Genomic DNA, 12,992 nt, shown 5'->3' on the forward strand with positions numbered 1-12,992 from the left:
AGGATTTATATATATGTAAGTATACGCTCCATTAAAATGGAGCGTATATTTGGGATATTTGGAATATTAGGAAGTTCTTAAAGAATGGGCAAAATTTCAAGAATACTGATTGTCAAAGGACATTTTTTAAATGAATCATAACTTTATAAGAAATGCCGTAATCATATAAAAGTTCCCCAAAAGCAAGAGTAATGGGGAATAATATGGTTTATATGAAACAAAATATTTTTGGAGGAATTACAAGGCAGTCAGATGATAATACATGGCCCTCATGCAAAAGGGTTTTGGCTTCATTTTATCATACTAGAAGGGTAAAAACATATTTATTTACTGGAACAAATAACTGAGGAAAAGAAGAAGTTCTTTCACTACCCAGAAATAAGCACTACTAATATTTTTAGTATTATATATTTCCAGACTATACCTACCTACATTTTATAAACAAAAAGAATTATTCTGAATGTACTGTTTTTAATATAACAAACATTTTTTTGCATGTCAATATAATTTTTACCAGTTATATGGTGTTCTGGATGGAGGGCTCATACAACTCACACTCTACCTACTGCACACGTAAGCAATTTCCATTTCTTTGTTAAAAACAACAGCACAAAGAGTTGCCTTTGTATGTATGTAAATACATACAATTATTTTAGTTCATCCAGTAACCCTATAGAAGCTTCATCACTGCTGGCCTATATAAATAGGAACGCAATTAATAGAGACCATGATATTTTCTTTATCTGTGTTCTGACACTTTATATACTAATTGATCCCTCAACTTAATATATATTATTCAGCTGATATATATGTATTCAATTTGGAATACAGCTGGTGATTACCAAGTCTCTATGGAGGTATATAATATCCCTCTATCTAAAATATCCCTTACATCATTTATATGTCCTATGGGTACTTCTCTGAGCTTTGTAAATGGTTATCCTCCACATAAGAGATTTCCCAGCTATGCTCTATGTTCAAAATGTAGGGGTTTCATTTACTTACTTGGCTGTTAAAGACGACCCAACATTCTATGAGTACTCTGAGCCTGCTCCTTTGGTCCACCTTCACATTGAGTAAGAGACTGGGATGCCTTGGGAGTGTTCTACTTATGTATATTTCCTGGTTCTGCTCTTCAACATTTTAAGAGAGTTAACTAAATAACCAACTGACTTTCTCTTATGGCATAGGGACCTGCTCTTTTTCTTTTTTTTTTTTTTTAAAGATTTTATTTATTTATTCATGAGAGACTGAGAGACACAGAGACAGAGAGAAAGGCAGAGACACAGGCAGAGGGAGAAGCAGGCTCTATGCAGGGAGCCTGACGTGGGACTCAATCCCGGGTCTCCAGGATCACACCCTGGGCCAAAGGCGGTGCTAAACCGCTGAGCCACCTGAGCTGCCCAAGGATCTGCTCTTAAATCAATTATTTAAAAAAAAAGGGGGGGAGGGGGAGTAACACCTCCTATCTCTCAGAAGTACTTAATACCTTGACTTAGTGATGAGTCTTACTTATTACAATCACATTGAGAATATTTAAAGAGTATTACCTCAAAGATATGCAGACCATTCATTTCTAGAAATGTATTTAAAATTAATGATTCCCCAAAAGCAGCCTATAAAGCCATGATAGGCTAGCTGCATAGAATCCCAAGAGAAATTTTTAAGACTTCAAATTCCTGGGTGCTACTACAAACAGAATCATGGGAACTCAGGGGTAGAGGCTTAGGAACCAGAGTTAAACCTAGAATTTTCCTAGGAAGCTACATAAAATGTGTACCACACATTTTTACCCTTCTATCTAATGTATAATTATTTTGGCTAGACTTTTAAAGTGTTAGTATTCCCATACAATGTGGATCACTTCCAGGAAACTCATTATTGGAATCTCCATAGGAAATGAATTCAATTCAGAAAACATTCAAGGGTCAGTTACCATATGTCATTTATTATGCTAGATTCTGGAAATATACATAAGAACATCACACAGTCCCCGATTTAAAGGAACTTGAGAATATTGAGGGTACTGTTCATGTTACCAGATCTTACTCTCAGGAACCAGCTGAACTTTCCTGGAATATCAGTTTGTTTTTAACTTGTAGACAGTATCTGTGGAAAAGTCCCATAGCTAATTCTGTAAGCCCCTTCTAGGCAAATTTATGAAATCTTATGGAATGCATTTCATATCAATATTAACCATTTTTACCTTATTTTTTCTACCTTTTTATTTTTTTATTTTATTTTTTTTCCTTTTTATTTTTTTAAATTGGGTATGCTATACAGGTTATGAGGACTGTAATAGTGTTTCAAGAAGCCAATACTGCACTGAATGTTAACGAAAATTTAAATTTAAAAAACAAAACAAAACAAAAAACCACAGTTTTTAGGGGTTCCTCGGTGGTGCAGTCAGTTAAACAAGTCAGCTTGAGATTCTCTCTCTCACACCCTCTTCCCTTGACTCATGCTCTAAAATAAATAAATCCTTTTAAAAAGTTTTTGAAGAAGATAGGAGAAACACAAGTAAAGTGCAAAGTTCTTCTCTTCTCTGTTTCTCTGTTTTATAAACATAGCCATTCTGTTTAACTAGAAGTATACCTCAAACTTATCTAAGGATCTCTTTAAAAATATATATTCTGGGGATCCCTGCGTGGCACAGCGGTTTACCGCCTGCCTTTGGCCCAGGGCGCGATCCTGGAGACCCGGGATGGAGTCCCACATCAGGCTCCCGGTGCATGGAGCCTGCTTCTCCCTCTGTCTGTGTCTCTGCCTCTCTCTCTCTCTCTCTGTGACTATCATTAATTAATTAATTAATTTAAAAAAATTAAAAAAATATATATATTCTGGACCCTTCCTTCAGAGGTTCTGATCCTAGTTAAGTCTTAGGTAATCTTACTCAGGTGGCATGTGCTGCTTATACTCACAATAAAATTCCCTAGGTGTACACTGTAGTAAAGAATGTTGAATAAATCTCTAAACATAAGTGTTAAGGTAAGTTTTTCTGTGCAGTAAGCAGGTTTAAGGAGGCAGCATGAAACGGACCAAATAATTTTTGGTTCCATCACTTATTACTTAGTTTCAGTAAGACAAGGAATGGTACTAGAGAAATGAGGTCTTAGATTTCTTGGTCACGTGTCAGGAGAGGTGGAACAAATACTCATTTAATTAATACTATGTAAATTAATATTTGGAATATCACTCAGAAGAAATTGATTTTAATAGCTGTCACATTACAGTTTTATTGAGAAGATTTGCAAGGAAAGAAAAATCACTCTGCTGGATTCTATGAAGACTTCCTTGTATTACCTTCCATTAGTCACGTATAATTCTAGTGCACACCTGAAAGATTTAAACACAGATTCTCTTTAATATGCTGAAAATTCAATGCTTTCTAAAAACCTCAGTCTGGAAGATAATCATCATAATAGTTATATGCAAACTGACCATTTCTGTCTCTTTAGTTTTTAGTCTCAGAAATATACTCCATGCTCAAGTATTTCTTTTGAATACTAAAAAGAGATATGAAAATATATGCCCAATACCTATTCCTGTTTTTTTAAATTACAAAACAGCATTTAAAGTATATGGTAGTAAGTATTAATCAGGATAAAGGGTATGGGGCATAAAGATGTGGCCTTTTAGACAGAGAGAACATAAGATAACAAATGTAAATGGTATGGCAAGGTTAGCTAGTCCTGTCAGACAGGAATATTAATGGGGAATATGTATTAGTCTGAAGAGAAATAAAATGTGTTAAGTTGGTAAATTTGGTCAGAGACAAGATGAAAAGAAGACTATCTAGTACTTAATATTTTGGTACCACAAAATATGTGAGCCAGTAATAGAGTTATAGTTTAACCAATAAATGTAGGATTCACCTTCATTTGAGTACTTAGGTACCACCATCACTTACACCAATTAGGAAGCCACAACCTCCCACTAATAAGATAATAGCTACATGCAGATGGCGTGCACAAAAGTTAGTGGAAGTATAACAAAGTTGCTCCTTGGGGTAAGTTCTAGGGATCAGTTTATGAAGGATATGCACAAGGCATAGACAAGGGATGAAATCACACAGGGATGGAATTGGTTCAAAAATGAAAAGAACTATAATGTATATACTGTTATTTGAGCACAGAAATCTCTTGATAGCTACTGAGTAAAATCCTATGGAAGTAGACAAAGTCACTATAATGAAACTGCATTCCTGCAGACCTTTCCTGCAGAAATCACAGACCTTCATGTGGTTTACACAGTGGCTCTTAATGTATGGAAAGAATTACAGTCGGGCATCATTGTAGAGCTTACCACACTACAATGATGGTATTCAAATATACTATATTGCATTTAAGTAGAAAAATATTGGTATTTTTTTGGTATAATACAATTATCATGGTCTTTTAAAAATTCTGAATCAATGCCCATTAACATCGAGATCAAGGACTCAACTAATCAATTTACATGAAAACAAGGTAACAAGTCTGGACAGATCTGTGTGTGCCTGCTTCATTCACAATACCATATTGTGGTACTGTACATCTTCCAGTGAGAGAATAATTACTTCTAAAGTTCAAGAGATAAGGCTAAAATTCACCTAAGTAATGCTGTATGGGAATCAGTCTATAAAAAATGAAATTAAACAAACACATAAAATGCTTTCTTAAAAAATAAAACCAAAATTGGCAGAATTGCATAAAAAGGCCATTCAAAAAGGTTCACTGTTATAAAAAAAAGAGACAAATGAGTTTGACAAAAATATCTGTGTTCAATTTATCTCTTCTCGTTTTTCCAACTACTACAGAGAAATAACACATTTTCACAGGAGAAAATATATTGTCCTAAAATATATTAACAACTCTGTGATGATTGATGAAAGTAATCTTAAAAAAAAAAATTAGAAGATATTTTATTTTCAATTTTGCTAGAACATGTTTATTTTTATACTGTTTACTCTGAACATTTTATTGATTTCATCAGCTAAGAACTTAAGAATATTTTTAAATATTTTATTTTTGTACATTGACCTCTGTTTTATGAGTCTATACATATTTCAACTTGAAATATATTAAATAGTTTCAGCTCACTTGTTTAATTTTAAAAATTCTGAAAAAATCAAATAACTGCCCTATAATAATAGCATAAATGCACAAAGTATTACATAAAATATTATACAAAATATGTACGGACATACCAATAGTGCTATTTTGTTGAAATGGGAAATTACTAGTATTCACTCTCTTGATAGCTTTAGTGAAACGGTTTGGTTTACGTGCTAGTTTTCATGGCTTTTCTAAACTTCTGGCCAAGAAGGGTTAGGCCCAACCAAAGTGGGCAGGGTAAGAACAGAAAGAGTTAGCAAAATCATCTCATTTAACTTGAAAAAGGTATATATGTATACAGTAGTGCCTGGCAAAAGGGTAAACTAAATTGTTACCTATGCTAACGGGCAACTTCACTCAGAGAAGTGATGGAATTTCAGATGATTTTTATTGTCTTCTTCACATTTTAAAATAATTAAGGTTCTTTTTTAAATGAGCATATCGGGCAGCCCGGGTGGCTCAGCGGTTTAGCACCGCCTTCAGCCCAGGGCGTGATCCTGGAGACCCGGGATCTGCCTCTGCCTGTGTCTCGGCCTCTCTCTCTCTCTGTCTCTCATGAATAAATAAATAAAATCTTAAATAAAAAATTGTTAAATGAGCATATCCTATTTTTTAAATAAAATATCAATAATAAATACAGAGATAATAAAATACAATTTAATCAAAATGTACTAACCTGTTGTTATAGAAGACTCTGACTCTCTCAATTTCTGAGATGCTAAAAGTTTTTCCTGCAAAGCTTTCTGAGCAAGCTGTGCATCCCATTCTTCTAGTTCTTTTTCAAATCTCTGGTTGTCTTCCTCAACAAAATCTCTTAAATCCGGTGGTAGCGTTTCTATTCCAACAAGAGCCTGCCCAGTTTCTTTATTTAACTCCTCTGCAAATCATATTTCAAAAACTAATATAAAATTAAGAATTAAAGGAAAAATGCAAAGCTCAAAATAGGATGCATTTCCAATGGGATTTAAAGTATGAATTATTACAATTTAACAAATCAATATTAAAAATTAAAACTAGACAAGCAATGATGCAAATATTTTATAATCCATTACAGGAAATGTTCTCAGCTTTTTTTTTTTTTTAATCTAAGGAGTAAAAAAAAGGAATGGGATATAAAGCCAACATCATTTGCTACTCAAACATTGACACAGTACTACATATTCTAAGAAAACACTAGACGTTTATTTGTGAAATAAAAATTATCACAGAATGAGAATAATTCATAACCTTATTAAACTCTAAACAGAACTAAAATTCTTTTTCATCTAAAACAGTTAAGCATAGCAATATACCCACATGCAATTTGAAAACTGATCAATATAGCAAGATTTTTAAAAACATTACATAAGTAGTATTTAGGAGAGTTACTGAACCTCTGCTGCACACATACAAAGCACACTATAGCTTTTAGCCACAATTGGACCACCTAGCTACTGTTGCTGACTGGTTAAACACAGAAAGAAGGTTGATTTTTATCAGTTTCAACAAACCTTTATTAAGTATTTTCTATATGCAAACCTATGTGAGAATATTAAGAAATAAAACAGTAAGACATAGTATGACATTGTCTCTTCTTGGAGCAGATCGGAGTGAAGTGAAAAAGATAAGTCAACATACAATTCCAACACATGTAAGTGCCCAATAGACGTATGCTATGAGAACACAAGGAGAGATATATTCTGGTAGAAGTAAAAAAAAAAAAAAAACAAGGCAGAGCAGATGACACCTGAATTGAATATTGCAGATGAGCAGAAATTAAGACAAAAGAAGAAATAGGAACATTACCTCCAAAAAATTAAAAAAAAAAAAAAAAAACATAAGAACATATAGATATAAGTGAGTGAAATCATTTGGTGCAAAGAGAATACAACAAGCAGTTCAGATATCAGTAAAGTATACACAGTTTAAAATGGACACTGGTAATAAATGAGGCTTGAGAGACAATCAGAGGCCAGAAAATGGAGGCCTTGTATATTAGGTTAAGGAGCTTAAATATGAGTCAATGTGTAATATGATCCTTAAAAGAATTTTAGCGAGGAGAAACAGGTCAGAGTTACATTTTATAGTAGTTACTAAGTAGTTAACTTTGGATACAAAATATATTCCAATTGTCAGTCCTGATTACTCTTGTAATTCCAGTTTCTCACTCAGAATAAGCCAACTGTACTTCCTAATCACATCCATCACCGAGTCAATTAAACTTAACTAATCACACCAGAGACCAGAGTCACATAAAAGAGCTACATATTTAAAAATACATACTACCCTATATATTTTATGTTCTTACCTTTTATTAAGAATTGTGCCTTATCATTTATGTACATTAAACAGTATGCACTGGCATTTCTATAACCACCAAAAGAGTCCCTCACTAGCTCTTCCCATGATGATTTTGTCACAGCAATATCATTGTACTTCATCCACCTGTTTTCACGATGATCAAAAATGTATGCCCAGTAGTGCCCGGCATTAGCTTGACCTTCATGAACTAAAACAGCATGTAAGCGATAAGGAACCTAAATATGAAAACAGAATAGTTAAGCCACAATTTAGTCTATTAATACCATACTCCATGAAACCCATAAACTATCTGATTGGAGAATACCATAAAAGAATATGTTTTTAACAAGAGAAAACTGGCTGTGATTAAAATTTTTTAAAAATTACAGTATGAAATAAGGGGGAGATAAATAAGCTAATGACATGTAAAGCAGGTGTATAAATAGGATATTTTTTCAAACTCTGAAAATGTATTTCCTTGAACTTATGATGAGTATTTTAAATGAAGCACATGATTTTATCTAAATCTTCACAATTATAAATTGATGACTGAATTAGCAATATGGCCTATATAATGTATGCCAAAAGTTAAAATGTAACTGAGCACTATACTTCCCCCTCAATCTTAATATCCCTAAACAACCATATAATTTCCTCTGTAGGACTTTTTGTAAAAACTAAGACCTTCTAAAGATTTTTGCTGAGTTTACCGTAAAACAATTTTAAAAAGTAAACAATAAATATAGTATGAACATACAACTCAATATGGGAAATATTAATATGGAATCTTTAATTTCAGCAATCTTATAACATAAAAAGAACCAGAATTAGCTTAAAAATTAGGTTAATCATATAAATAAAAAATATGTAAATAATTTTGACAGCACTTACCAAACTCAAATTTAACTTACTTGGATCATAGATTTGTCAGAATACATTAGTTCTATTGTTCGATGGATTCTGGATATGCTTTCCTGCAAATCTAAGGATAGAAGATGCCATTTAAAATAATTAACATAAAAAAAATAATAAATAAAAAAATAAAATGATTAACATATGTCTTTACATAGATATAAGATAGTAACTAATGGTTTTCCTACCAATATGTTAGACCAATAAGGAAAAATTCCTAAAGTACTCGATTATTATTTGGAGTCTATATAAAACAAAAAAAAAAGTTTTCCTTAATAAAAGATATAGCACAAGTGCATAATTAGAAACAAACAAATATGGTTCACTTAGAAAACGTGCTGAGTCTATAAAAGTGAACTTTATTCAAATCTATAAAGGAAAGTTTCAATAAAAGCTGAATCTAAAGCCCCTTATATATTTACATAAAACAGGAGAATTGTGGAATGAAATAAAATAACTTTGCCACAAATCATCTATATACATATATGTCATTGAATAAAACTCTACTACAATCACCAGTGGAAATAATGTTGACACTCCCATTACTTAGTACTTCTACTTCCAAGAGAAATCCATTCTACAAAATTATTCACAGCTATATTGCCCTAACAATTAAAGAACTAGAGACAACCTAAATATCTACTAATGTGGAAATGGTTAAATTATAGTATAACCTATACTATGAAGCTGTTGAAAAGAATAAGGAAGAAATCATGAAAGACTACAAAAAATATTAGTAACTTCAGAGTGGAGGAAAGACCTTTTAGTAAGCCTGACAGAAAATTCAGTAACCATAAAGGAAAAGATAAGACTCTCTCCCCAAACTGAAGAAAATCTACATTACAGAAACAAAACTAACAACAACAACAACAAAAAAGTCAAGTGACAAAAACAAATTAAGAAAACAGTATCTACAGCATGCACTACAGGCAACAGGCTAATACCCATAACATCAAAGTTTCTACTGAGCAGTAAGAGAAAAATAAATGGTTCAATATAAAAAATGGGTGAATGTCATACACAAGAAACTTATAGGAAAATAGAATTTCACTCATAATTAAGGAAATGCAAATTAAGACACTAACATACCATTTTTCAACATTCAGGCTACCACAATCTAAAAAGTACCCAGGGCTAAGGAGGATTTTGGGAGACAGGCTCTCCCACACAGTTAGTGGGAATAAAAACTGGTTCAATGTTTTGGAGGTAAAATTTCAAAACAGCTAAAATTTCAAATATATACACTTTGGACCAGAAATGGCACTTTGAAGAATATATCCTACTCACAAAAGTGTGTCAGTATGCATGTGGAGGGCCAGCACTATTTGCAGAATCAATATAGAAATTAAATAAATTACATCCTACTCAGATACTGCAATATTATACGATAGTTAAAAAATAATGCTAATAAAAAAAATAATGCTAATAGCTAATAACAGGGATAAAAGAGAGGAAACAAATATTCCAAGGAAAATCCCACCTGATCCATAGTATTATTATGGTCCAAACTATTAGGTATTAAGGTCCAAAGCCTTATCAGATGAATGTCTCTCAAGTTTCTCAAACTTAAAATGGCCAAAAGTGGACTCATCATACTCCTCTACTTCCTCCTGTGAGGTGCGGAACCTGCTCATCCACCAGTTTGCCCTTTTCCAAAGTATATTCCATCTATCTATTCATTCCAGCATGAGAATCTAAGGAAATCATCCCTAATTCCTCCCTTTCTCTCACCTCTTGTCAGTGATCTATCTCTGTCAGTTTTCTCCAAAGAGTAGATCATATCTATTCATTTCTCTCCTCCCTCAATGCCCTACCTTGATGTCAAAAGCTTCCTAGCTTCCACCCTTCCAAATGTAGTCATATAAAAACAAATATAATCTACCAAGTCCCGTAGAAAATTATCCAATATCTATTACAGTGTTCAGGAAACACAGTGTGCTCAATAAATGTTTCCTAATGAATTCAAATGTAAAAAATTCCCTCATAGATGAAAAATACTAAGGGAAATATTTATAGCTACCAATGCTAATTGTTGGTTGCCATTATATCCTATTTATGTTACATTACATTACATTAGGACTGCTATTTACATATCGTCTATAGTCAAGTTGGGCCCCAATAAGCCATACTCTTTAAAATAATTCCAATCTTTTGTTATAAAACAGTAGCTCTTAGATTTTTCTTTTTACATAGAATAAAATTAGGATAAAATTGGGTGATGATAATAGGATATTATATTTTGCCATGTAAGGAAAAATTATAATAAAATCTACCATAAAATATTAACATCACTTCATTTAAAAAAAGAAAAAGGCTACCTTAAGAACACTAAAGTAGCAAAGACATAATTGGGGAATAAAGGAGAGTTCCTTCCAAGGCCAGGTTGCAACTTAACACCAACATATATACACATGCAAACATGCACCCTCATACTCCTAACGGAGCACTGTTATTTTTCTTATTTTGCTACATGCCAGTTAAAACACTTTACAAACTGGCACTGAGCTCCTAGACCATATCTGGAAATCTCTGTTAGAGCAGACTGAAGATTAAAATTCACATTTCTGGGGCACCTGGGTGGCTCAACTGGTTAAGCACCTGCCTTTGAAAAAAACAAACAAACAAAAAAGTGTCTGCCTTTGGCTCAGGTCATGATCCCAGGGTTCTGGGAGAGGGCACACATGGGCTCCCTGCTCAGGAGGAAGTCTGCTTCTCCCTCTCTTACTGCCCCTTGATTTTTTCTCTCAAATAAAGAAAATCTTTTTTAAAAAATAAATAAAATTCACATTTCTAATTCTTAAACTTAAAATAATTTTTTAACACTTTAACTCATTCCACAAACATAAGGGGAAGGATGTTATTGATAAATATATAATTTAATCTTGTATGATGTTTCACTAATGAAGTAGCTGTGAATACCAGTTTGATATAAATTTAGAGTACTAAACAGGAAAATCAGACCATCTGCTATGTCATTAATCAACTAAATAGTCCAGGGAAAATCTGTTGGTCTCTCTGAGTCTGATATTAAGATCATAAAAACAGGTGGCCAGACTAGTTTCTTTTATAGAAAACACTCTCTAGGAAAAAAAAATACTTTATAATATTTATATATGAAATCCAGAGGTGACTTCCCTTCTCAATTTTAACATTATACATAGCCATCTGAGGCGACAGTAGCTATGCTATGAGAAGCTTCTTACCTCTGGTGTCATTTTCTATTTCTGTCCTCCAGCGATGTAAACAGCTTTCTAGCACAGAAAGTTCTTCTTCCGTTATGTGCCTTGGTGCTGGATGCATGGGCAAATCTGGAGGTATCCGAGACTGAGTGAATGGTTTATGTATTACTGATCTTGATGAAATGGCAGCTATTGATGCAGGTGATGTGCTTGGCAGTTCTGAAGAAGGGACTCCCTGTTGTTCTGTTGTGCTATATTTTTAAATCATAAAATATTCATTTTTAAATTTTCCAAGCTGAAGCTCTGGACAAAAATTGTGCCAAACACACAGCATTAATTTTTGAAATTATAATTTCAAAAAGAAAAGGCCTTTAGAAAAATAAATATGTATATTAATTTAATATCCAATGATATACTTAATATATGAGGAATATATTATTATCAGAATGAAATTGTGGCTTTATAGAAGAAATGGCTTAATCATGTCAATAAATCTTATGTATACCAAAATTATATAATATCAGCTTACATTACAGGAGAAACCAACTTAACAGTATTTTCAGGGATAAAAGATGGACATCTATACCAAAACAACCTAAAGTATAATTCTGAACAGAAAAAAAAAATATGATGAAAATTCCAATCCACTACCATAAAATCTATTGAAACAGTGAAATAAGAAAGCATCCAGAAGATGCACAACCTTCTAAGTGAATCTAGTATTTTTAGAGTCCACTAAAATAAATCACAATGGACATTTTATAAAACCCTCTTTAAAGCATCAATTATATCACTATATAATATAGTTAACAGCTGGCTCCTGAATCAGGAAAACATTTTACCTTGGTAATGTCTGTGGTGTGGAACCACTAGGTGGGGAACTAGCATCAATATCCTCAACAGGAGATGTACACACAGGTTTACTTGAAGCAAATTCCAATGCGTACTGTAGAACATCTACCAAGGGGAATCGTTTGGGACCGGAACCGTAGCTTAAATATCTGTTAACCATAAGATGTATAAATGCTTTTAGCTGTATATAAAACACATTTGGTTGTTTTTAGTAATTGTTATAAAACATGATAAAAACACTTTAATAAATCTTCCTCAACAATGCAATTAATTTTCTTTTTCAAATGAGGATGTTAAAACTAAAGACACATTCAAGAAAGAACTTAAATGTCCTCCGAATTAAGGGAAACAAAGTTGATTACAACTGAATGTGTCTGTACACTGTTGTATATTTTAAATGCTGCTCTAAGTTGTAACCCAATAGGAAAATGAATACTGACAGTTCCATTTCCTGAGACTGTTTTTATTTTTAGATCTGTCATCTGGTCTCATGATTAGGATGATGACTAATATTATCCTTCTACCTTTTACCTAGGATTAGTTTTTTTAACCTCTGATTAGTTTTTAATATGATTACAGACACCTTTTAAAAATAAAAATTATTGAAATAATAATACATTATTTTTGTTTAACAAATTTGGGGCTAATTTTCAAATTAATACTAAAATAAGGG

General features: G+C 32.7%; 1 protein-coding gene across 12 annotated transcripts in view; it reads right to left on the reverse strand.

Annotated features, from left to right (window-relative positions):
* USP25 (ubiquitin specific peptidase 25) overlaps positions 1-12,992 on the reverse strand; it is a 136,698-nt gene that overhangs the window by 34,861 nt on the left and 88,845 nt on the right. For all 12 annotated transcript variants that reach the window (XM_072740930.1, XM_072740929.1, XM_072740926.1 and 9 more), the window contains 5 exons: positions 12,310-12,468; positions 11,492-11,718; positions 8,288-8,358; positions 7,384-7,612; positions 5,773-5,973 (listed from right to left, as the gene is read on the reverse strand). In XM_072740930.1, the coding sequence (XP_072597031.1) occupies positions 5,773-5,973; positions 7,384-7,612; positions 8,288-8,358; positions 11,492-11,718; positions 12,310-12,468 (887 nt within the window). The remainder of the gene's footprint in view (positions 1-5,772; positions 5,974-7,383; positions 7,613-8,287; positions 8,359-11,491; positions 11,719-12,309; positions 12,469-12,992) is intronic.

This window comes from Vulpes vulpes, chromosome 15 (genome assembly GCF_048418805.1).
Source record: "Vulpes vulpes isolate BD-2025 chromosome 15, VulVul3, whole genome shotgun sequence".
Classification (NCBI taxonomy): domain Eukaryota; kingdom Metazoa; phylum Chordata; class Mammalia; order Carnivora; family Canidae; genus Vulpes; species Vulpes vulpes.